We start from the raw sequence: 25,557 nt of genomic DNA, 5'->3' as shown, positions 1-25,557 counted from the left end.
TTCCAGCTGTGGCTAAAAGGGCCCCAGATATGTTTAAGGCCACTGATCCAGAGGGTACAAGCCATAAGCCTTGGCGGCTTCCACATGGTATTAAGCCAACAGGTGTGCAGAGAGCAAGAGTTGAGGCTTAGAGACTCCACCTAGATTTCAGAGGATGTACGTAAACATCTGACAGTCCAGGTAGAAATCTGCTGTAGGGGCAGAGCCCTAAGGAGAACCTTTACTAGGGCATTTCCTCCCCAGAAAATGAGTTTTTCTTTTCTACCAAATGTAGAGGGGAAATGTGGGGTTGGAGCTCCCAGACAGAGTTCTCACTGGGGCACTGCATAGTGGAGTTGTGAGAAGAGGGTCCTCCAGACCCCAGGATGGTAGATCCACTGACAGCTTGCACTGGGTGCCTGCAAAAGCCTCAGGCACTCAACACCAGCCTGTGAAAGCAGCTGTAAGGGCTGTAACCTGCAGAGCCACAGGGGCAGAGCTGCCCAATCCCCTGGAAGCCCATCCCTTGCATCAGTGTGGCCTGGATTTGAGACATGGAATCAAATACTATTTTGGAGCTTTAAGAGTTAATGACTGCCCTGAAGGGTTTTGGACTTGCATGGGGCCTGTAGTCCCCTTATTTTGGTCAATCTCTCCCTTTTGGAATGAGAGAATTGTACCCCCATTGTATCTTGGAAGTAACTAAGTTGTTTTTGATTTTACAGGCTCATAGGTGGAAGGGATTTGCTTTGTCTCAGAGGAGACTTTGAACTTGGACTTTTGAGTTAATGCTGGAATGAGTTAAGACTTTGGGGGAATATTGGGAAGCCAGATTGTGTTTAGAAATGTGAGAAGGACATGAGATGTGGGAAGAGCCAGGGTAGAATGACACAACTTGGGTCTGTGTCCCTACTGAAATCTCATGTTGCATTGTGATCCCCAGTATTGGAGGTGGGGCCTGGTGGGAGATGATTGGATCACGTGAGGTGGTTTCTCATGTTTTAGCACCATTCCCCTAGTGCTGGTGCATAATAGAGTTCTCACAAGATCTGGTTGTTTAAAAGTGTGTGGCACCTCCCCACTCCCCTCACCTGTTCTGGCCACATGAAGGCCATGCTTGCTTCCCTTCTGCCTTCCACCATGATTGTAAGTTTCCTGAGGCCTCCCCAGAAGCAAAAGCCTGTACAGCCTGCAGAACCATGAGCCAATTAAACCTCTGTTCTTAGTAAATTACCCAGTCTCAGGTATGTTTTTACAGCAGTATGAAAACTAATAAAAGAACCTTGACAGTTTTCATAAAGAAAAAAGCAAAGCCACTCTGAAAGGGTGGCATCAAGTAGCTGGTTAGAATTCTCACAAGGTTACTGACTTGTTCCTACATACCAACCCCATAGGGCACTTGAGTCAAAGTTATGCCTCTGCACATTATGATACAAATTAGTACAAGTGATGAATCTTCAAGGTTGCTTGCAAGCTAGGAAATTAAATCTAGAATGCCAAGTGCCTACTCTACTTCATTCAAAACAAATATTATCACTATGTTCTAGTATTGTGACAGTCACAAAAAGGAAGAGAACATTGTCTCTATCTCTCCGAAGTACAAAGTCCATTGGTGAATCCACAAATAATTAATTACTCTAAGAGGGCATGTGCTATTAGACATAGGAATGGAAACAGAAAAGGTATCACATTATGTCTGGGAGCATGAGAAAGATTTCCTGGAGCAAGGAATGTCTAAGATGACTCCTGAAAACAAATAGAAATCTACCTGGAAGATGGTTGTGGGAGTTCTCTAGAGAAACGGCATGTGCAAAATGGTGATGGCAAGAAAAACTCGACTTCTGGAAAGTTAGTTCAGTATGGCAGGAGTAAGAGGTATACAATAGGAGAATGGAGAAAGGATTGGAAAGATATGCAAAATCTAAATAGTAAGGGTCTGTATATTATTCTAAGGAATTTGAACTTTTATATAAGATATCATAGAAGGATTAAAAAAGTTTAAGATTACATGATGAATCTTTTTAGAGAAAACACTATTGCAGGGTAAAGATGGTCTAGGACAATACTTGAGATAGGGAGACTAGTTAGCAGGCTACTACCCAGTATAGGTGAAAAAGGACAGAGGCCAGAATTAAAGCTTGAATAGTGGGCATGGAGAACACTGGAAAGAGTCAAGAGATAAGCAAGGGACAAAACTGACAAGACAGAGAAATTACCTGGAGAGTATGAGAACAGTCAGGGTGACTCTAGAATCTCTGATTTGAGTAACTAGATACATCCTGTGTGATTAAAGCATTAGATCATAGATCTTGGAGCAAGTGTTATATTAGTGCCACTGTAGTTCCACCCAACAAACTAACTTGAAACTAATTTTTTAAATGGGGCTCATGTAGTGGCTGAAATATTTTTATGTTATTGTTAGTAAAACTGTGGTTATTCAGCAGTACCGGAAAAGAATAAATGAGATCCTAATTATAAACATTAAAACTTAAAATATAGACTGTAATAAAGGGATGGGCCTAAGAGGACAGAGAGCTGGTCAAATATACCTACACTTAATCGGATGAGGCTGAATTCTTCCAGGCCCTCAGAAACAGCAACTGGACTGTAGCTTAAACGGTATTTTTAACAGAAAGAACTAATGTGAAAAGGTTAGTCCAGAAAACAGAGTTCAGAAAGGGCACTTACAGGGCTCAAAAGAATTCCATTAACTAGGACACTATGTGGAAGAAAGATATTTTCTGCGTCTTCCAAGCATCTAGGTAATTAGACCCACTTACCTGTTATAATTTTATGCTTATCATATGCAAACTGGCATCTGAAAGAAGGGATGTTCTAATTAGAAATACACATTACTGGCTGGGCGCAGTGGCTCATGCCTGTAATCCTAGCACTTTGGGAGGCTGAGGCAGGCAGATCACAAGGTCAGGAGTTCGAGACCAGCCTGGCCAGCATGGTGAAACTCCGTCTCTACTAAAAATACAAAAAAATTAGCCGGGCATAGTGGTGTGTGCCTTTATCCCAGCTACTCAGGAGGCTGAGGCAGGAGAACTGCTTGAACCCGTGAGGCAGAGGTTGCAGTGAGCTGAGATTGCTCCACTGCACTCCAGCCTGGGTGACAGAGCTAGACTCCATCTCAAAAAAAAAAAAGAAAAAAAAAAGGAAGAAATACATATTATTCACCTCTTCCTAGACCCTAATGGAAGTGGACAAAATGGCAGCCAGACTTTTGTATACCAGCAACAGATAAACACAGCTAGTGTTAGTCCATTGTTAAGCAACTGGTATTCTGGGCATTCTTTTTTTCTTTTTTGAGACGGAGTCTCACTCTTACCCAGGCTGGAGTGCAGTGGCGCGATCTCAGCTCACTGCATGCTCCGCCTCCTGGGTTCACACCATTCTCCTGCCTCAGCCTCCCGAGTAGCTGGGACTACAGGCGTCCGCCACCACACCCGGCTAATTTTTTGTATTTTTAGTAGAGACGGGGTTTCATCGTGTTAGCCAGGATGGTCTTGATCTCCTGACCTTGTGATCCGCCCGCCTCGGCCTCCCAAAGTGCTGGGATTACAGGCATAAGCCACTGTGCCCGGCTATTCTGGGTATTCTAAGAAAAATCCAGTTAGCATGTTTGTAAGGATGAAGGCCATCTGCAATGCTGCAATGCTGTCCTATCTGCAACATGTCTGGGCTTCCTGGACAACATTATACCAATTTAGTCTCTCTAAACCATGACATAAATAAACTTTGGTGATCTTGTGATGAGTCTTCTAAATCATCAAGAATCCAGAAATAGCTTCTATGTGTTACCTAGATATTATAAACAATAAGATCAGATCAAGCTATTAGAACAGTATCCAGTTTAATTAATCTTTTCCTCCTTTTCTGCCTTACTGCTTGCACTTCTATTATAGCAGGTATCACTGTACATATTGTGATATCCCTATAGAGCACAGGTGTGCTGCGTTCTTCATTTGAATATAATCCCTAGGTGGTACAAATAGTGATTTATGTTTCTTTTTATCCCTGGGAACAAAAAGCACATAGCCTTATGCATGATAGATAGTAAGCATTTGTTGGACTGAACAAGGCACAATTAAGGTCAACTAGGTATCATAAGACTTCAAGTTCGTTGTGCAAGGGAATCAAGCTAAATCTCTACATGTGATGACCACTGAAGAATGTGCAAAAATCTGTCAAAATGTGATGCTCCAAAAATAACTCTAGCTTTCAAAAGCCTTTTTGGGAAGGGAGTATAAAAGTATTTCAAATGATTTTCAAAAATGAGTAATAATCTCAACTCTCTCTGCCTATTTATTTGTCTATCTGGTTGTGAAAGAAAAATCCCATAGCTCGTTTCAGTTTTGTTGAAATTTCACCATTAAATGGAATTTACATTTATAGTCATCAAATATTATGACAGCTCCACAAAGATTAAATGAGTTTTTTTAGGATCCATTTCTTTGTGGTTTTAAACATTATTAAACTGAATATAGAATACTGTTAATTTAAATTTGAACTTACTTTTATTTTCTTGACATTTGATATAAACTTCTAAAAGTAAGAAGTAGGATCCAGTTTGCATCATCCTCTGGCTTTAATCAATCCCTTTCCTCCCTTCCACCATTTAATTATGTTCATGGTCATCCCCACTAATTTATATTATTAACACATCTCAACTTCTTTTGTCACTGAGAAGACGCAAGACTTACTATCACCTCAGGTACAGATCGCTGCAATAGTTTATCAAGTCTCTTTCCTTGTTTCTAGCCTCTCTTTTCTCAGTTCATTAGTACACCTTGACTTGCCTCCTTTTGTTAAGTAGCACTTTCATCAAGACATTCTATGAATACTCATTTAACATCTATTATGAGCACAACACCATGCAGGAGTTACAGAGAATATAAAGATAAAACATTGGCCTTGCCCTTAAAATCTATAGTCTTACTTAAGAAAAACACACAATAGCAATAGATTATTAAAGAAAATCAAAATAAGAAAAAAATTTGCAGTTTATGTGAGGTGGGAAAACACTACAGATGAGAGGGTTCTGAACTAAATTCTAAGGATGATTCCTATGAGATAAAGTAGGGAAGTATTCCCCGGTAGAGGCAATACACTGAGCAATGAATGGCCATGAAATTTGAGATAAATTAACCAGAAGCAAGATAAAAAGCAGGTGAGATCACATAATTAAAAAAACTGAAGACCACAAACACTGGGGCAAGAATCTCAGCATGTGCTGTCTAATGAAGACCATCAAGCAGGAACACAGCAGGTGATCAACCATAGTTCGAGAAATAGGCAACTGGCCACTGAGCCACCATGTACAGTTGGGCAGCTGTATGTCATCTATGTGAATGGTACCTCTTGAAGTTGTGCCTACACATGTTCAAAAGTACTCAATGACCCTGGCAATTTCAGATAGGTGAGTGTCTACCTTTGCGGGAGCCTAGCTTTGTAAAAGGGAACCCAATCATGGGGAGATGGGGCCAAGGCAAGAATTTAAGTCTCTCAGAATGAAATCAGTAGCAAAGTTCAACCTCTTGAAATAACAAGGCAGAGAGACAGGTCCTGATGACTAGGAATAAGGCAAGGAACTCTATTACTGAGATGGCAGGGAGGCCAGACAGGAGCACAGATAACAGGAAAGTAAATAACATCTAAGTGATGCAAACATCAAAATTAGTGTGATACTAAGTAATTTCTACATAGGATTTCTTATAGCTTCTCTGTCTAAGAAAGTGACTGGCCTCAGTCTCAGATCACCATGCCCTGAACACCTTCAATCTACTGATGGGTTTAATTGGTCACAGGACAAGATTATTAGGAATTAAACATCACACCTTATTCAAGAAAAAAATTATCTTTAAAATTACTAATACCACTTTCTGTTTCCTTTCATTGCAAATAACATTTCAGCTACATAATAATTTTTTAAAGCTTTGAGCTTTAGCCTGGATGTCCATGTTTTCTGAGTACTAAATATTCTAATTACAAATTCACTTTTTGTTTGGTGTCAAGGGGGATGGATGACGGTCCTAAACTGCAATTTTACCTAGACCACACAGAAACCAGCGAGCTAGAGAATATTTTTGGTAGTAATACTGGCTAATGTTAATTGTGCACTATATTGCAGGCCTTTTGATATACAGTTTACTTATCACATTTAATCTTCACAAAACCCTAAAGGTAATATTTATAGTGATCACTAACATTTATTGAACACTTACAAAGTGCAAAACACTGTTCAAAGACACTGTTTATATGTAGTATTACTTCATTTAATCATCATGATGGTCCTATAAGTGCCTTTATTATCTGTATTTTACAGGCAATATAACTAAGGGTTCAAGAATTTTCCTAAGGTCACATTGCTAGTAAGAGAAGCCAAAATTCAAATTCTGTAGTCTGACTCTAAAGCCCATGACATTATAGTCCAGGCTTTTAACCACTGCTATTCACTGCTTCTGCAATTGGTATGCATGGAGAAAACAGTATTTTTGATACCACTAATACTACTACTAATATTTTGATATAATAGGATTTCATCAAGTTTTAGTGAACACCAGAAGACAGGCAATAGCCAGAAGCAAAGATAAGATTAAAATAGAATCTGTATGAGTTTGAGTCTCAATCCCAATAAGCCTTTATCAGAATATGTAATGAGCTCTGATAATAAGATGTAAAAATTGCTGGAAAAAAAAACAAACAATGCTACTAAAAGTATACAATAGAACATATTACTGCAAAACAAACAAAAGACCCTAATAAAATAAAGCAAAATGTAAGGAAATAAGATTAGGGTGAATCATATTCTATGACTACCCAGGATTTAGAAATACAAACCAAAATCACTCTGAGAAAATTAAATCTGTGAAAATTCTGCAACTTGATATAGATATCAGTTTAACTTTGGTTGAAAAAGTTTCTAGTTATCACGAAAAAAATCACTGTACTTACAGTGAAGTACAGTCATGTGAAGAATAACCCAAGGTCTACACAGTTTATTAGTGTATAAAATTTAGTAACAACTTACATTTAAAAAAATTTATATTGGTTATGCTAATTTCCAGGTTTAAGAAATTACTGTATTGCTTGCAGTTTTATATCAACATCTATTAAAGGAAGAAGGGTAGAAAAGGAGGAGGAAGGGAAAGACACTTTTTATTGGGGTTTTGAGTCATGAAACAAAGCAAAGGTCCACAAGTGTAAATAGCTTACATTGGCTAATTACTGGTCTAGTGCTCTTTCCATTCTAACCCCAAAGGAAGCTACTGAATCCTACAAGGTGACTTAGAAATCATCTAACTAAAAGCATTCATGTTCCTGATAGCAAAAACTGGTCCAAACCCACATAGTTACTGGCAGCAGAGGCAGAATGAGAAGTGGGTGTCCTGACAACAGGTATTCTCTCCAGGCAAAACAATATATATATAATTTTTTAAGTATATTTTAATTATTTAAAAAAAAACTTTAGCACTTACTATGTTTCAGGCACTAAGTGCTTTTTATACATTAAAACATATTTCACACATATTTATTAGTGAATCTATTAAGCCCCCTTTAAAGGAAGTATCTTATTCACAAATGAATTTACTCAACTACAAGTATAGATTCCACATTTAAATATCACTGTGGTAGAAGAAATATTTTTGTCTTAAAAATAAATAAATTGACTTTGAAGAGGTTTCAATTAATAATGACTTTAAAAGCACTTCCATCCAATACAAAAAGTGATATTGATTTTATTCATATTGAAGAATAAAGAAAATAACTGAAAAATTAAATAACTGAAAATTTAAAATAACTGAAAAAAATTACATATGAGTCAATTGACACCATTAACCACCACAGAGCCGCAAATTAAAACCACAATGATATATCACTATACACCCACTAAAATTAAAAGGACTCACAACATCAAGTGTTGGCAAGGATACAGAGCAACTGGAACTTGCATCCATTTCTGGTGGGAATGTAAATAGTACAAACACTTTGAAAAACTGTTTGGCACAATGTGTTAAAGTGAAAACATATATCCTATAACCCAGCAATTCCAATTCCTAGGTAATATAACTCAACAGAAATGAATACTTAAACGTCTAACAAAAGACAAATACAACAATGTTCATAGCAGATTTATTCATATTAGCCCTTAACTGAAACTTAAACATCCATCAAAAATAAAGATAAATAGTAGTACATTCAAATAACAGAATTCTATTTAGCAAAGAATGAACGACTGCTACACAGAACATGGACGAGTAAAGCAGAGCCAAGGAAGCCAGATGCAAAAGGGTACATCTTATGTGGTTCCATGTATAAGAATAGCCAAAACTAATTTATAGTCAAATAGTGGTTCGGTTACTTTGGGGAGAGGAGGGCATTTACTGGGAGAGGACAAAAGGGAACCTTCTGGGATGCCAGAAATGTTCCATATCTTTATCAGAATAATGGATATATGGTTATCCACATATGTAAAAACTCATCAAATTGTATACTTAAAATCTGGTGGACTTTGCTTTATGTAAGCTATATCCCATTTCTGTGATATTCATCCAGGTTGTTTCATGTAGCAGTAATTCACTCTTTTTGATTGCTGTATAGCATTGTATTATATGAATGTATCACAAAACACAATGATTCTTTTTATTGTTGTTGGGCATCTAAAAAAGTTTTTTTAAAAAAGAATTCAGTTCCCAAATGAACATTTTCTCTGCTAACTAGCAGATTTTGTTTACTTAACTACTAAGAAGAAAAGTCCATTCACTTTTTTTTTTTTTTTTTTTGAGACAGGGTTTCACTCTGTCACCCAGGTTAGAGTGTGGTGATGTGATCATAGCTCATTGCAACCTCAAATTCCTGGGCTCAAGCAATCCTCCTGCCTCAAGCTCTGAGCAGCTGGGACTACAGGTACATGCCACCATGCCCAGCTAACTTTTTTATTTTTAGTAGAGACAAAATCTTGCTATGTTGGCCAGACTGGTCTCAAACTCCTGGGCTCAAGTGATTCTTCCTCCTCAGCCTCTGAAAGTGCTAGGATTATACAGCTGTAAACTACATTTGGCTCCATTTCCTTTAAGTTCTACTTTAAGTCTTAACAAATTGCCAGACAACATTTCTTTGGTGCCAAAAAAGTCTATAGTTGAACTCAGTGACAGAATAATTGAAATGAAGACAGTTTCTCTCATAGAATACCTCAGAGTATAATATTAAAATAATAATGTTTGCTTAAGAAGACTTTTGTCAATCAATAAACTATTTAGTGGATTGGTCTATAATTACTGAATTATGTAAATGACTCATAGAACTTTTGTGAATGGGGAAAAGAATGAGAACCAATCTAGGTGGACTTGACTTTCATATTATAATCTAACAGATGCTGTAGATAACTCTAAAATTAATTTCAAACTCTGTATCAATATTTGCCAATGTTTTCTGAGTCTTTACTAGTTGTCTGAAAGTATGCTAAGCCCTTTAGAAGTATTTTTTCATTTATCCTCACAATAATCCCATGAAAGATGTTACTATTATCCCTATTTTATAGAAGTAACTAAGGTTTAAAAAGGGAATGCAAGGAATACACCAAGTGGAAAGCCTAGACTAAAACATGGTCTGAATGACACCAAAATGTGAGATCTCAACCATCATAAAAAATCCCCTCTGCTCAGTTCTTCTCCTCAAGAAATTTATTTATAACTTATTACCAAGTGTAGATGTATACTCATTCATTCAATACATATTTACTGAGCATCAAACACTGTTCTAGCTGTTTGTTTCACATTAGAGCATAACATGGACAAAAAAATCCTGCCTTTGTGGTGCTTATATTCTTAGGACATGGACAAAAAACATCATAATAAATAAGTAAATTATACAGTTGTCTTAGAAAGTGAGCAATGCTACAGGGGCAAATGGGCGGACAAAGTGATTAGAAATGTCGGTTGAAGTTTTATATAAGATAGCCCTCACTGAGGAAGTGAATTCTGAACAATGACTTCAAGGAAGTAGAGCCAGAGCCACACAGCTATCTGTAGGGGCCAGGGGGACGGAGACGAGGAGGTGAGGCTGGAGAACTAGGGGAGTGGTGTAGACAGTGAGGGTATGCATGTGTGGCTAATATACAGCCTGGTAGTTCGCTTTTTATGTTTTGGCTTTTGAATGAAAGGGAAACCGCTCCCCTTCTCCCACCAAATCTTGGCTAGTTTAGCTATATTTCCCTAAAAAAACTTAAAGGGACACTGTAGTTTTTTTAAGTGCAAAAAGAATGAACTATGTATCCCTGATTGAACCTTTTTAGCAACAGATTTTGCAGGAAGGAACTGCCATATACAAAAATGGGTTAGAAACACACAGAAAGTTTACACATACATGCACATACACACAGGCACTGAAGGGAACATTCTGGGAGCTACTTTACACAAAAATGCAGGGCTCTAGGTGACTTCTTTATGACAGTCCATATTGTTACTCATTCAATCTATTAAACTAGGATGAATGACAATAAAAATTTCCACATTAGACACAGAAAATAGCTCTAGATTTGTTTACTATTTATGCATTTTACATCATATGATTAACATATAATGCGTGGATGAGTATTTAAAATCACTGAGTTTATAAAAAGTGACTTTTTCTCTAAGTAAACAAGTGTACAATAAAGTAACTTCAAATCTTTTGACCTTAGTAAACACAGGTCCTTATCCTAAAGCAATGCTATCTTTAATTATCACTTATTTGTGAATTGTTAGAAAATAATGACTATCAATCAATTCAGAGTCTGAGTTCTACAAATATTAATCAAGATTTCCTCTAACAAAGGCAATCTCTGGGAACATGTAGGTTAAAAGGCCAGCTTCAGAGTAAAATAATATTCTTTATTCACAGTAAGGTCAGATGGAGTTTAGTCAGTCGCCCTGATGTCTTCTTTTCAATAGACAAACTACTTAAACAGGACAATTGAAGGATGACTTCTCTTCAATGTAGGGTAATTATAACTTGTCCATAATGTAATGCAGTGACTCGACTATGTTATTACTTCAAAATAAAAGTAGCATATGATGTGTTTATGACAATGGAATGGAAAAGCCATCAGCATTAACTTCTTATGACTATCTGCATCTCTCTCACATTTTATGACTACTGCCTGTAGGTCTCAAATATAAGGAAGAATTTGCCAGTGAAAATGAGTTACTCGCAAAGGTTATAAAAATATCTTAAAGATCTTTCAGTAAAAGCATAAATGTTCACCCTCAGGGATGACTTGGCATCATCTGACCTGAAAGCAAGAATACAAAGTAGAAAACTCTTCAGGTCTAATCTATCCATGTTATTCTTGAAGCCAAAAAAGGCTAAAAATCTTTTTTCTTTTGTCCTATAATCACCCTTCTCTTTAACCATCACTCTCTCTTCTGCTAGACATGAGACTACAAATTTGCTGACATAAATGAATTTGTCCTCTAACTGCTTTCATTATCATTATAAAACTACAATATTTGTTAAAAACTAATTTGAAACCGTTTTACAGCAAAATTTTCAAAACCCAGCCTAAATTAGGTAAAGCAATGATATCATTTAATCAGCTATATGACCAGGTATGTTTTGTTAATCTATTACCTAGATGAGGAGTTTATGTTTCAAGCAAAATGTAATATGTGTATTGATGTCTACAACTTCCCTGGAAATGCATCAACAAATAAGAGGGGTTGATGTCTGGGTAAAAGGATGAGTAAGTGATAAAGCAAAAACAGCAAAATGTTAACAACTTTAGAACCTTGGAGGCAACTATATGGGTGTTGACTGTGACATTGTTTCAGCTTTTTTATATGTTTGAAATTTTGCACAATAAATTGTTGGGGAAAATATTACCACATTTGAAACCCGTTTTAAATGGCAAGGGAGAAATGTCAAATCCCACAGAAGAATTCTGCAAAAACCAATAGGCAAGACTTTTGCAGCTTATGTTTGTTGAGCTGAGGGGAAAAAAAAAAAAAAAAAAGATTACCATAATCCCTTTATCTGTCTAGCTCCAGAAAAGTACAAAAAATTTCCACTCTTATTGAGAAATAATGGCAGGTGAAAGCGTTGTTTGTTAAGAATTCTACGTGGTGAAACTAAGTTCCTCTGGCTAAATTTTGAAGCTTAAAAACAAATTATTACTGTTATTTCAGACAATGTTTCACTTCCTTGATTACCCAGAATAACTTTATTTCAATACAGATATATTTCCTGAAAGGAGATAAACCACACCTTCTTTGGATTACTTAATCATCCTTTTTGGCAGTGTCCTTTCGCTGTGAATCTATCTGAAAATATTATTTTTTTAAATCTGAAAATAAAAAACACAAATGATCAACACGTTGGAAAATGTGTTTACCTACTCAATAGCGTGCATATGAACTATATGTTTTGTGTGTTACAAGCCTTTCACTACAAATGACCTTCTAAAGTGGTACTGAGACAGGCATATTTATGTTTGATATTCCATTAATGACTTTTTGGTAGTTATTTAAAACATACCACCCTCTGTATTTAATAAAGATGGAAAAATACGTAACTCAGCTACTAGTGGATAATAATGATTTATGCAACAAACATTTAATACCTTATGTGCGAGGGATAGTGCTAAACCTTAAAGATGAGAATACAAATAAGATGCAGTCCCTGAATTGACTAAATCAAGAGTTTGGTGAAGAAGAAACACAAATGAACAAATATAAAATCTCATACATTGGTTAGTAAGTATATGTAGAGTAATACTGTAATAGAGGAGAAACCTAAATTAGCTTAGCGGGGTGAGGGTCTCTGGGAAGGCTTCCTGAGCTTGGTCTTAAAGAATGGGTATTAGTGATCTAGGCAGGAGAGAATGGGAGACAATATTCTATGATGACGCAGCAGCACAGAGGAACAATGCAGCATGTTGTGGGCAGAGAACTATAAGCAATTCAGTATTGCTGGAGAGAAAGCTCACGGTATGGAGTGGAGAGAGCTGATGCTAAAAAGGTAGGCAGTGGCCACACCATGAATGATCTTGTGGGGTATGTTAACAAACCTGGACTTTCTTTTGGTCTCAGAAGGATCTAAAAGGGGTGTGATATTTTCAGATTGTGTACCAACTATAACTCTCTGACTCCCTTGAGTGAAGGAGACATGATGATCAGCTACAAGAGTGACAAAATGAGGACCTGAAAACCAAGATGGTGACAGAGGGTATGGTTTCCATTGAGATATACAGGCAGACAGGACAGACTGGATGTAGGGGTGACTCCCAAGTGTCTGGCTGGGGTTAATCTGTTGATGACAATACTGTCCTCACCTACTCCCCCCTCCATCCAAGTAGCTAATATGGAAAGAAAAGCAAAATTGAAGGGGAAGGTTATGGATTCAATGTTGGAAGTGCTGAATATGACTCCGGGTTACCTAGGTGAAGATTTCCAGCAGAAAGTTAACAAGAAGCCAAGAGGGAGGAAGTCTGGATAGCAGGCTGAAATTTGAATCTGCAAAATATTAGAGACACTAGGAATTTTGAGAGAACAGCCAGTTTTTTGGGGGTTTTGTTTGTTTTACTTAAGCCATTCTAATAGGTGGGTAGTGGTAGCTCATTGTAATTTAAATTTTTATTTCCCTAATATCTAATGATGTTTAGGATCTTTTTTTGTTTGTTTAGGATCTTTTAAAATGATTATTTGTTGTGTATCTTCTTTGGTGTCTATTCAAATCTTTTGCCCATTTTTAAACAATGAGCTGTTTTATTATTGCTTTTTGAGTGCTCCTTATATATTCTCCACACAAGTCCTTCATCAGATACATGCTTTGTAAATATTTTCACAGCATGTGGCTTCAACAGTCTTCTGAAGAGCATAAATTTTTACTTTGTTGAAGTCCAATTTGTCAATTTTTTCTCATCATGCTTTTGGTCTAAGAAATATTTGCCTAAATAAGGTCACAAATATTTCCTCCTATGTTTTCTTCTGGTATAGGTTTAGGTTTTTCATTTACATCTATGATCCATTTTGAGTTTTTTGGGGCGTGTATGTGGTGTGAGGAATAGACCAACGTAATGAGAGGGGATAAAACCAGCCAGGAAGAGTTTATAGATAGGAAGTGCAAAAATGTGGATGGAACCTGGGAATGAAAAAAAGCCAAGATTCAAGGAAGCAGAGTTCGGCATTGTGGGGGAGGCAACAGGAAAATTCTGAGTAACCAGCACTGCCTGCTGAGAAAAGCAATGACAGCTGTCTTTTCAACTTGGATGAGGTCACCTTGGGAAGAGCATTTTCAGTCAAAACAAATCTTCTCTATTCATAATCACATGTAACCAACAGCTTTATAAGAATTCCCCCGGCAGAAACACTTGAGAGGTCTGAACTCCCTGAGCGCTATTAAAGGTCACTTCTTTAGGTACAGGAAGATCTGGGATTCCTGACACTGAGGGTGACCGAAGCATCCTTGGGGCACTCCAGGCATAAGGTCAAATCAGAAGCACACTCACTGCTGGGTTTGCCAATCTGACGCGTCACCAGAAGACACCTAGTTGAACTACAGGAGGATGAGAAGGGGGGATTAAAATCTGTGCACTCGGGAAAATCCGGGGACAAATCAGGAAAATCCTTCCCGCCCTCCCAGTTTCTGGAGAGGAGGAGTAGGACGCAAGGCCCCTCCACACTTTCTCCCACGTGGCTCCTCTCCGGCAAAGAGCTACTGCACTTACCCAGGCTTAGGAAGCGGGTGTTTAAGCCATGGGTTAGGGGGATCGTGAGCACGCCCGATCTTTTCCCTGAGGCAATGAAAGGGGTGCTCCACGGACTCCTCTCGGCCGACTGACCTTTCGCCGCCCTGCCCCAGCGGCCGACGGGTTTCTACCCGTGAAGCGGGGGCTCTAGTCTCCGCAGCCCGCTAGCGGCTAGCCCGGCCCCCTCCCGCTAGTCGTAAAGTGCAGTAAAGGCACCAGCATTTTGCGGCACCGTAGGTGAGGCCGGCGGCGTGGGTACTTGCGGTGCGTGGAGCCGGCGCTTTGGTAGTTCCTTCTGCGGAAAGACGGTAGTTTGGAATTTGGAAAGGCCAGGGAACTAGGTACGATTCTGTCAGCGGGTAATTGGCTGCTCCTAGGTTTGTGTAACAAGCGGTAAAAGTGGTTGGGTTGTTTAAAACCTCTTATCCCAGTCCTTAAGCGTGACATATGCTTCCCAAACCCTTCCTTGTGACTTGCCGCTTCTCTTGTGCTACTTTGGTTGTCACCTTCGTGTTCATCACTAGATTTTAGGTGTCCTCGGTGTAACTGACCGTTTTTCTGTTCACTTCGTCTTGCAGTCTCTCTTCTCCTGAAGTTTGAAATGCTTTATCTCATCGGCTTGGGCCTGGGAGATGCCAAGGACATCACAGTCAAGGGCCTGGAAGTTGTTAGACGCTGCAGTCGAGTGTATCTAGAAGCCTATACCTCAGTCCTGACTGTAGGGAAGGAAGCCTTGGTAGGTGCTGAGCGTTCCCCAGCCTCCTGGGAAGAAAGCTATCTAACATCTGATTTTCATACACTAAGCTGAACAGAATTTTCAGGTCTGCTTGTTTAAACCCTTTGAAACGCATCCTTTGTTCATTAATGATCTGAGGAGCAGAAGAATGGAAATTATACACCAACCAAGTGACTTGGAAAATGAAAGTGTGCTTTGTCCTATTTTACAAGTCTAATTTTGTGGCTTTCTCCAGTAAATAGGAAAGCCATTTTATACTCTTGGGGGATAGTTATCAAAACCCCTTATTTCATGAGGTAGTCAAGACATCCTTTCTGAGTTGAGTGCTAATGAGGTGCTGACACAGCCTTAATGAGTTGGTTATATATTCAGAAACCAAGCTGAAAGCTTCCTCCTTTGAAGTATGTCCATAGGGAATGGTGATTGCCTTTCTATATCATATCCAGAGAGATCTTACCTTAAATAGACTATCTCCCAATAAGGCTTATACTGATACACTTGTATACATTGAGTGAGCCTGGACTTAATATATACAAATGTATGAGTATACAGTTATATGAGTATACACTAAGTAACCAGAATATTTGTTAGTGTATTATACATTTAGTTGGCCCTCATAAGGGCCCAGTAAATTTGGGGGAAGGGTCAACTTCAGGTTCATTGTCAAACTCTAAGTAGAATGTAAATCAAATGATTAATACATATGTTATGGGAGAAGAGAGTAGATTTTTAGAATTGTCTTTGTCCTGTCTTCCAAACAAAAAATTGATTTAAAATTTTTAGGCCTTAGATTACTTTAACATTTGAAGAAGGAATTAAGAACTGCTAGTTGAATTGGCCATGCATTTAAATAAAAGTTGTGTGTAAAGACCAACTTTGATATATACATATACGTGGAGAGAGAGAGAGAGAAAGTAAGTCTTGCCCTGTTGCCCAGGCTGCGGTGTAGTGGTGCCATCATGGCTCACTGCAGCCTCAACCTCCTGGGCTCTAGTATCCTCCCACCTCAACCTCCTGAGTAGCTGGGACTACAGGTGGGTGCCACCATGCCCAGCTAACTTTTTTGTATTTTTTGTAGAGACAGGTTTTTGCCATGTTGCCCAGGCTGGTCACAGGTTCCTGGACTCTAGCGATCCGCCTGCCTCAGCCTCCTCAAGTGCTGGGATTCTGTAGGCATGAACGACCACACCCAGCCTAAGACCAGCTTTCATTTAAAAAATTTTTTTTTCCTCATTTTTTCACTCTTAGGATAGAACCAAAATATCTAAGCTCAGAATGATAGAAATGTGCCTCTCTAATCAGTGATTAAGGAAAAGTAGAAGGAACTTAATACCATCAAGAAAAGAGAGACAAATAACAAAACAGCAGTTTGATAGAATGACATATCAGGGGATGGCATAGAGGAAAGTTTGGATAAAGTTTTATCTTTGCTTTGTTACATGTTATTGTGACCTTGGACAAGTCCTTTAACTTTAGTGACTTTTCTAAATAGGGTAAAAACCACCTACTTTAGGTGTTGAGCATAGGTCTTAGCATAGGTTCTTAGCTATGGTACATGGCACAAAAGTGTTCAGAAATAGAAATTGTCAATGGTCACATTTCCAAACTTCTCTGAACCTCAGTTTCTTCATTTGTCAAGTGGGAATCCAAGCAGTTCTCCTGTCTCAGCCTCCTGAGTAGCTGGGATTACAGGCGTGTGCCATTGTGCCTGGCTAATTTTTGTATTTTTAGTAGAGATGAGATTTCACCATGTTGGCCAGGCTGGTCTCGAACTCCTGACCTCAGGTGATCCACCTGCCTCGGCCTCCAAAGTGCTGGGATTATAGGTGAGAGCCACTGCGCCCAGCCGAGGTCTGCCACTTTTGACCTCTACACTGTACTGTGTCTCTGTATTCTTAAGGATAGATAATAGCTACACAAAGTGTAACTTCACAGAACACCTACAGAGAAGGTAGGATTCAAGCAAAATGGTCAATGCTGGATCCTGCCCTACTTAATAATTTATTCATGTACTCCTTTGTTTGACAGATATTATTGAGTACCAGATACCACTGCACTACAGCAATCCTTATAACTTTTAATAACTCACTCAAAGTTCTCAGTATGTAAGAAACCGTATTATTTATCTATGCATCCAGTTTTACTCCATTTGAATTACTTATTACTTCTCAGGAAATCAGTTTTAAGATTCATGCCTCTTCATTCTGTACTGGCTGATGAAATGAAAAAAAAAAAGGATTCATGATCTTGCATAACAGCCTGTAACCACTATCAGATGACTACCAGCTTACTAGCTCACTCTCTACTGAATTTGTTCTCTAGAGTTGAGCTGTAGGGAATTAAATCACAAAGCAGTTTGTTTGCAAACTTCCTACATATTTAGAATTCAGTTATTGCTCCTGCAACTCTGCCTTTTTAGCAGAAACTAAGGAATATACTTTTAAATTACTATCTTCTGTATTTATGTAGGAATGTTCACTGGTTCTGTAAACAGCTAAATTTCTATTGTTTTTCATTGGTGCTGCCTTTTTTTTTTTAGCTGAGTTTACATATGTTTAACCACTGAAAATTTAATAAAAGCTAAACCACCATGTTTGTTTAAACTTATTGTTTAATATATTTATTCCATATTACATCATGTTTCTGAAGTAGGGCTCATGTGTGTACATATTCCGTATTCATCCTATAGTGTTCTACTTGGCCTTTAGAAACAAATTTATAAATAAATTAAAAATGCAAAAAGCCTCAGATGTTTAGAGGTCTGTCTCCTTTGGGATATTAAGACAGCCCCAAAGACAGAGTTTAATTGCAACATGATATAAAGTACTGGCTCACTGATGAGTTGTATTGAACGATCTGTGTTTGGGTGGTTGCCAAGATATGCACCAGTCCCAAACAGTGTGTGTGTGTGTGTGTGTGTGTGTGTTAGAATGGTCACCTGCTGTCTTTTTATCTTGATATTGGACTTATATCTGTAGGAAGAGTTTTACGGAAGAAAATTGATTCTTGCTGATAGAGAAGAAGTGGAACAAGAAGCAGATAATATTTTAAAGGATGCTGATATCAGTGATGTTGCGTTCCTTGTGGTTGGCGATCCGTTTGGGTAAGTCAAGGCAGATAGTTTTGAGTTTTTAACTCATTTACTTTTTTTTAATCAGTAAGAATTATTCTATTGCATTTAAAACTTACCTGCCAGGAACTCTGTTTACTTAAGCTCTATCTAAAATGTTGTAGTTTAAACTTTCATGATCTTTGAGATTAATGAAGAAAAGCTACTTGGTAAATATATCATCATATGTATCACTGTATTATCAAGTGTCAACTGTAAAGTTTGTATCATTGCTTCTGCTGTTTTAGAAGGTCATGTAGGGCAACAAATGCCTTAACTGGTATATCATTATTAAATAGTTCATTACAGTTCGTTACATTATCAAAAGTCACGCCTGCCATTTGCTGCTGATAATTTCAAGCATCTTTGACTTCTTTTGTCCTGGGTTTTTTTTTTCCCTTTTGTAATCATCTACCATTTGGCAATACTGCCATCACTTTGCTTGCCTTGAATTTATCGTTTATCAAGTCTCTGATTTCAATTTATTATACCCATTGGGAACCCTGTTCTTTGTCATTACCATGAAGATGGGCTTCTACTGCCTAGTCAAGCATCATCAATCTCTAATGTCAAGTCAAACAGAAGAGTTTTTTGTCTACAGCTGGTTACCTGAGATTTATATCACAGATTTAAGGAACATAAGGACCATGTAAGACCTTGGAGGGGACTAGGAATTTAATTTAAATATAGTGGTAAACTTTTGCAGGATTCAAAGCAGAAAAAGTCAAAATCTGATTAGCATTAAAAGATCACTCTAAATGCTTAGGTAAATGGATTTCAGGGAGGCAGGAATGTTTTGGGTGGAAAAGAGAAAAAGATGGGAACATATTTAGAAGAAGAATGCCAAGATGGATGTGGTAGATAAGGAAAAGGAAAGGAGTAAATCTGACTCCCAGGATTCTAGCTTTATAAATGAGTGGTTGATAGTGTCACTTGAAAACTGGTAAATAACAGGATTTGGAGAAACAAGAATTGATTCTGGAAATATGTTAACTTTGAGATGTCAAGTAGGCAGTTAGCTGCTGCTAGAGCTTGGGGGTGGGAGGTCATCCTAGATAAATGGCTTTCGAAGTCATCAGTATGTTTATGGTGTTTAAAGCTGGAGGAATGAGTAGAATCAGCTTAGGAGAGAAGAATGGGAAAAGAAGAGGACCTAGGATAGCCCTAGGAAACCTTGGAATTTCATCATGTACCTAGAGCCAGAGGAGGAGGGAGAAAAAGCAAGAGAGTATGTTGTCACAGAAACCAGGAAAAGAGACTGTTTCAAAAAGGAAGGACTGAATAGCTTCAATATAATACTGAAAGTTTGACTGTAAGATGAGGATAGAAGTATGTGTATGAATTTAAAGACACGATGTTTGGAGTTGATTAGTGGTGGTTTTATGGAGGGGTTGGAACCTGAGCTGGGTCTGGCTAGGGTTCAACAGATAGAGATTATGGGGTGGGTCAGGAGAAAGGTAGAAGGAAGAATGCTCATATAAATGAAAAAACTGAGGTACAGAGAAAGTACCTTAATGTAATTGCTCCCATGCTCAAAAACCTTCAGTGACTTATCATGACCTTAAATCTTGAAGTCTTTCTTTTTTCTCTAGCTACTCTAACTGCTATGCTAGAACCAAATTGTGCAACTTTCCATTTCATAAGTGTTTTATAATATTCTTCCCCCATTTCTTTGCTCAAGCTTTTTCCTTAAAACAGTTCTTCTCAGTTCCTAATTATACCTAATTGTACTATAAAATTAGTATACAGCTCAGATGCTACCTGTTTCATTCCTGTTTTATTCAGGAGTGCCTTTTTTTTTTTCATTTTAAACTCCTTTAATTTGCTGTTTCTCAGTGATTCATCATATATAACCTTGTGTTTAAATTCAGATTTAAGGAATATTTACTGTACTACAGTTATTTTTTATTTAAGAGCAGATTATTGTTAGGATGTAATAGTTGAAAATGGCATGGTGGGGAATGTGTAATTTTAATTGGAATTTGAGTGGATTAAATGGAGGAGAAGTCAGGTAAGGAATATAGACGGCAGCAAGGCATTGAAATTCTTAGATATCAGCCAAAAATATCCCTTATTTAATTTTAAGACCCCTTCTTATTTAAATAAAATATATAAAAAGAGAAGATTGTTTAAGATGCTGAATCTTAAATTCTTTTTTTCAATATTTTTAAAATGGTAAAATGACACATGACAAAATGTGTCATTTTAACCATTTTGGTGTATAGTTCAGTGGCATGCTAAGTACATTCACATGGTTGTGCAATTATCAGCACTGTCCATCTCCAACAATATGAAGTTCTTGAAGACAATTAAAAGTCATGGTAAAGTAAGTTCATGTAGTCTCATCTTTGTTCTTCTACCCAGGTTATTGAAAGGAATATGGAAATAGATCACACAAAGAAAGTAAACGAGTCTTAAAAAATACTAAATCAATAGAACTTAATCATTATGATAGTTGACGGTCTCAAACATTCTATCCCTAAATCTCTGCATAAGAAGTCTTTATTAAACACACTGTTTCTAATGATGGTTCTGTTTTATTATTCCATTCTGTATTTCAATATGCTCTGTAACTATATTATTATAATGAATACATAATTTTTATCCCTATGTTGTATGCCTTTTCCTTAGCGGCATACATGTACAGATAATATGTCCTGATGTAGGCTGTGTGACTGCTTCCATTTCCATGTAATGAATGTGAACAGTGCTTGGCACCTAATAACTATAAAATCAATGTCAGCATTATTATTAGTCCATTTTTCTTCAATATAAATAAAGCTGTCACGTATAAATTTATGTATATAATACCTTCCTCCCTCCCACTTCTTTATCCCCATATTTTAGATTGTTTCCTTATGGTAGATCCTCCAAAATAGGTTTTTTTAGGAATAAAATATCAAAAAGTGTGGACATGGAGATTTTCTAGCAAAAAGCATATTGTCAATTATTTTTCAAAAGGATAGTGCCAATTGTTAGTGCTTCCATAGTTCATGAAAACATCATTTTCACTATATCATTGCAAACATTACTGAATTTCTGGACCACCAGCCATACTTACGTCAAAAAGGGAGGCACTATAACATTTAAAACAAACATACCGGCTGGTGCGGTGGCTCATGCTTGTAATCCCAGCACTTTGGGAGGCTGAGGTGGGTGGATTGCCCGAGCTCACGGGTTTGAAACCAGCCTGGGCAACATGGCAAAACCCCGTCTCTACTAAAAATACAAAAAATTAGCCAGGTGTGGTGACAGGTGCCTGTAATCCCAGCTACTCGGGAGGCTGAGGCAGAAGAATTGATTGAACCTGGGAGGTGGAGGTTGCAATGAGCTGAGATTGTGCCACTGCACTCCAGCCTGGGCAACAGAGCAAGACTCTGTCTCAAAAAAAAAAAAAAATCAAATTTTGTATATTCAAATTGGCCACCTTTGTGTACTTTTATCGATTCCATTAATCAAAACATTTTTGGGTCTCCTTTTTTGAAATTGCCTTTAGAACAATTTCAAGTAACAAGCATATTATTACAGATTTATTACTATTTCTGAGCATACATACATATACACATATATGATTTTAGATAGAGCCATATACCTAGAAATAGTAAATGTGTGTGTGTGTATGTATGTGTCTACTCATTTTAAATAAACTTGTGATAGAGATGTAATTTTGAACCAGATTTTCTTTTTCATGTACTTAAATAACTCACCAAGTAAGTAATTTAGTTTTCTTGACTCTTAATGTTAAGTAGTGAGATTCTGTTGAAGGTGATACTTAAAAAAATGCTTTATAATTGATATTCATGTTTTTTTTTTAAAGCTTATTTGAAATCAAATTAATGATTATGTTTCATACTAGTTTTATTTTATGTATGTGATTAAAAACAAGCTTCCTTGGTGGGCATTTGTTAATATATATCTGACTGCTTCATGGGGTGAAAGCCCTTGATCTTCCTACTTGGTATGCACTGACCAGTCGACAGGTTCTGCTTGTTTGCATGTGATTTCTCAGACATGCTAATGTTGCTTTACCCAGTAGGGCCTGGAATTTTTATCAAGAGGGAAAAATGTCTTTAAAATGCAGTTCTAAATTGATAAGGGGTTACATTTCACTGTGTTCATATTTATCTATATTCTCTCTTTACTCCAATCTACCTACTTATAATCTTGAGATTTATCTTAAAAAAGGAAAGACAGCAGGTCAGATATGCACACACATGTACATGTGCATATACACATCCTAATTATACACAGTAATCAAATGAAAACAGTTATAAATAAAATGACTGCTAGACAGGTATAAAATCCAATATTATATGAGATAGGACTCTCATGTAAAGACTGAGTGACAAGCTGTGAAAATTTATTCTCAGGCTTACCTTGTTTTATTGTGTTTTGCTTTATTTCATTTCACATACATTGCATTTTTTAAAAAATTGAAGGTTTGTGGCAACTTTGCATTGAGCAATCCTGTTGGTGCCATTTTTTCTGACAGCATGTTCTCACTTCCTGTCTCTGTGTCACATTTTGGCAATTATTGTGATATTTCAACCTTTTTCATTATTACATCTGTTAATGGTGATTTGTGATCAGTGATCTTTGATGTTACTATTGTGCTTTGGGTTGCCACAAACCAAGTGCATATAAAATGGTGAACTTAATTGATAAATGTTGTGTGTGTTCTGACTGCTCCCACCAACCAGCCATTCCCCCAACTCTCTCTCTGTCTCCTTGGGCCTCCCTTTTACCAGAGATACAACAATATTGAAGTTAGGCCAATTAGTAACCCTACAATGACCTCAAAGTGTTCAAATGAAAGAGTCACATGTCTCTCACTTTGAATCAAAAGCTAGAAATGATTAAAGTTAGTGAGGAAGACATATAGAAAGCCAAGAGGCTGGGTGCAGTGGCTCACACCTGTGATACCAGCATTTTGGGAGACTGAGGCAGGCAGATCACCTCAAATCAGTAGTTCAAGACCAGCCTGGCCAACATGGCAAAACCCCGTCTCTACTAAAAAATACAAAAATTAGCTGGGCATGGTGGCGGGTGCCTGTAATCCCAGCTACTCGGGAGGCTGAGGTAGGGAGAATTGCTTGAACCCGGGAGGTGGGGGTTGCAGTGAGCCAAGATCACTCCACTGCACTCCAGCCTGGGTGACGTAGCGAGACTCTGTCTCAAAAAAGAAAGCCAAGATAGGCTGAAAACTAGGCCTTTTTCACCAAACAGCCAAGTTATGTATGCAAAGGAAAAGTTCTTTTTTTTTTTTTTTTTTTTTTTTTTTTTTTTTTTTTGAGAAGGAGTCTCACTCTGTCGCCCAGGCTGGGGTGCAGTGGTGCGATCTCGGCTCACTGCAAGCTCCACCTCCCGGGTTCACGCCATTCTCCTGCCTCTGCCTCCCGAGTAGCTGGGACTACAGGCACCCGCCACCACACCCGGCTAACTTTTTGTATTTTTAGTAGAGATGAGGTTTCACTGTGTTAGCCAGGATGGTCTTGATCTCCTGACCTCGTGATCCGTCTGCCTCGGCCTCCCAAAGTGCTGGGATTACAGGCGTGAGCCACCGTGCCCGGCCAGAAAAGTTCTTAAAGGAGATTAAAAGTGCTACTCTTAGAAATGCACAAATGATAAGGAAGTAAAACAGACTTATTGCTGATAGGGAGAAAGTTTTAGTATTCTGTATAGAAGATCAAACCTGCCACAATATTCCCTTAAGCTAAAGTCTAATCCAGGGCAAGGCCCGAACTCTTTTCAAGTCTGTGAAGGCTGACAGGGGTGAGGAAGCTACAGAAAAATAGTTCCAAGCTAGCCGAGATTGGTTTATGAAGTTGAAGGAAAAAAGTTGTCTCTATAACATAAATGTGTGAGCTTTTATGGATAACAAAATGTGGAAACAAGTTATCCAGAAGGTCTAGCTAAGATAACAGATTTTCAGTGTGGATGAAACAGCCTTCTATTGGAAGAGGATGCCTTGTAGGACTTTAATTGCTAGAGAGGAGAAGCGAATGCCAGACTTAAAAGGACTGGCTAACTCTTGGTAGGGCTAATGCAGCTGGTGACTCTAGGTTGAAGCCATTGCTCATATATATAACCTTATGAAAATCCTAGGGCCTGTAAGAATTAAACTAAATCTGTTCTCCCTGTGTACTGTAAGTGGAACAAGAAAACCTGAATGACAGCACATCTGTTTACAGCATGGTTCACTGAATACTTTAAACTCACCCTTGAGACCTATTGCTCAAAAAAATAGATTTCTTTCAAAACATTATTGCTCATTGATAATGCACTTGGTCACCCAAGAGCTCAGGCAGTGTACAAGAAGATTACTGTTGTTTTTATGCCTGCTAACCCAACATCTATTCTACAGCTCATGGATCAAGGAGTAATTTTGACTTTCAAGTCTTTTTATTTAAGAAATACATTTTGTGAGGCTATAGCTGCCCTAGATAGTGATTTCTCTGATGAGTCTGGGCAAAGTAAATTGAAAAACTTCCAGAAGGGATTCACCATTCTAGATGTCATTTAAAATACTCATGATTCATGAGAGGAGGTAAAAATATCCACATTATTAGGAGTTTGGGAGAGGTTGATTCCAACCCTCATGAATGACTTTGAGGACTTCAAGACTTCATTGCAGGCAGTAACTGTAGATATGGTAGAAATAGCAAGAGAACTAGAATTAGAAGTGGAGTCTGAAGATACGACAGAATTACTCCAATCTTAGGATAAAACTTGAACAGATGAAGAGTTGCTTTTTAAGGACGGGCAAAGAAAGTGGTTTCATGAGATGAAATCTATTCTTGATGAAGATACTGTGAACATTGCTGAGATGACAACAAAGGATTTAGAATATTACATAAACTTAGTTGATTAGATTACTGGCAGGGTTTGAGAAGATCGGCTCCAATTCTGAAAGAGGTTCTACTGTGGGTAAAATGGTATCACACAACATTGCATGCTACAGAGAAATCTTTCATGAAAGGAAAAGTCAATCAATGCAGCAGT

General features: G+C 37.8%; 1 protein-coding gene and 1 long non-coding RNA gene across 3 annotated transcripts in view; one reads left to right on the top strand and one right to left on the bottom strand.

Annotated features, from left to right (window-relative positions):
- Positions 1-14,927, bottom strand: part of LOC126929234 (uncharacterized) — a 68,981-nt gene extending 54,054 nt beyond the window's left edge. For both annotated transcript variants that reach the window (XR_007717114.1, XR_007717112.1), the window contains exon 1: positions 14,690-14,927. This is a non-coding gene — a long non-coding RNA (uncharacterized LOC126929234). The remainder of the gene's footprint in view (positions 1-14,689) is intronic.
- The window catches only part of DPH5 (diphthamide biosynthesis 5), an 84,801-nt gene that overhangs the window by 34,652 nt on the left and 24,592 nt on the right, over positions 1-25,557 (top strand). Inside the window, exons 2-4 of the mRNA XM_050745414.1 lie at positions 14,972-15,051; positions 15,289-15,446; positions 18,425-18,549. Coding sequence (XP_050601371.1) covers positions 15,312-15,446; positions 18,425-18,549 — 260 coding nt within the window. The 5' untranslated portion in view covers positions 14,972-15,051; positions 15,289-15,311. The remainder of the gene's footprint in view (positions 1-14,971; positions 15,052-15,288; positions 15,447-18,424; positions 18,550-25,557) is intronic.

Source organism: Macaca thibetana, chromosome 1 (assembly GCF_024542745.1).
Source record: "Macaca thibetana thibetana isolate TM-01 chromosome 1, ASM2454274v1, whole genome shotgun sequence".
NCBI classification, from domain to species: Eukaryota; Metazoa; Chordata; class Mammalia; order Primates; family Cercopithecidae; genus Macaca; species Macaca thibetana.
The sequence above is the reverse complement of the archived record's forward strand: the minus strand, read 5'-3'. Positions and strand labels throughout refer to the sequence as shown.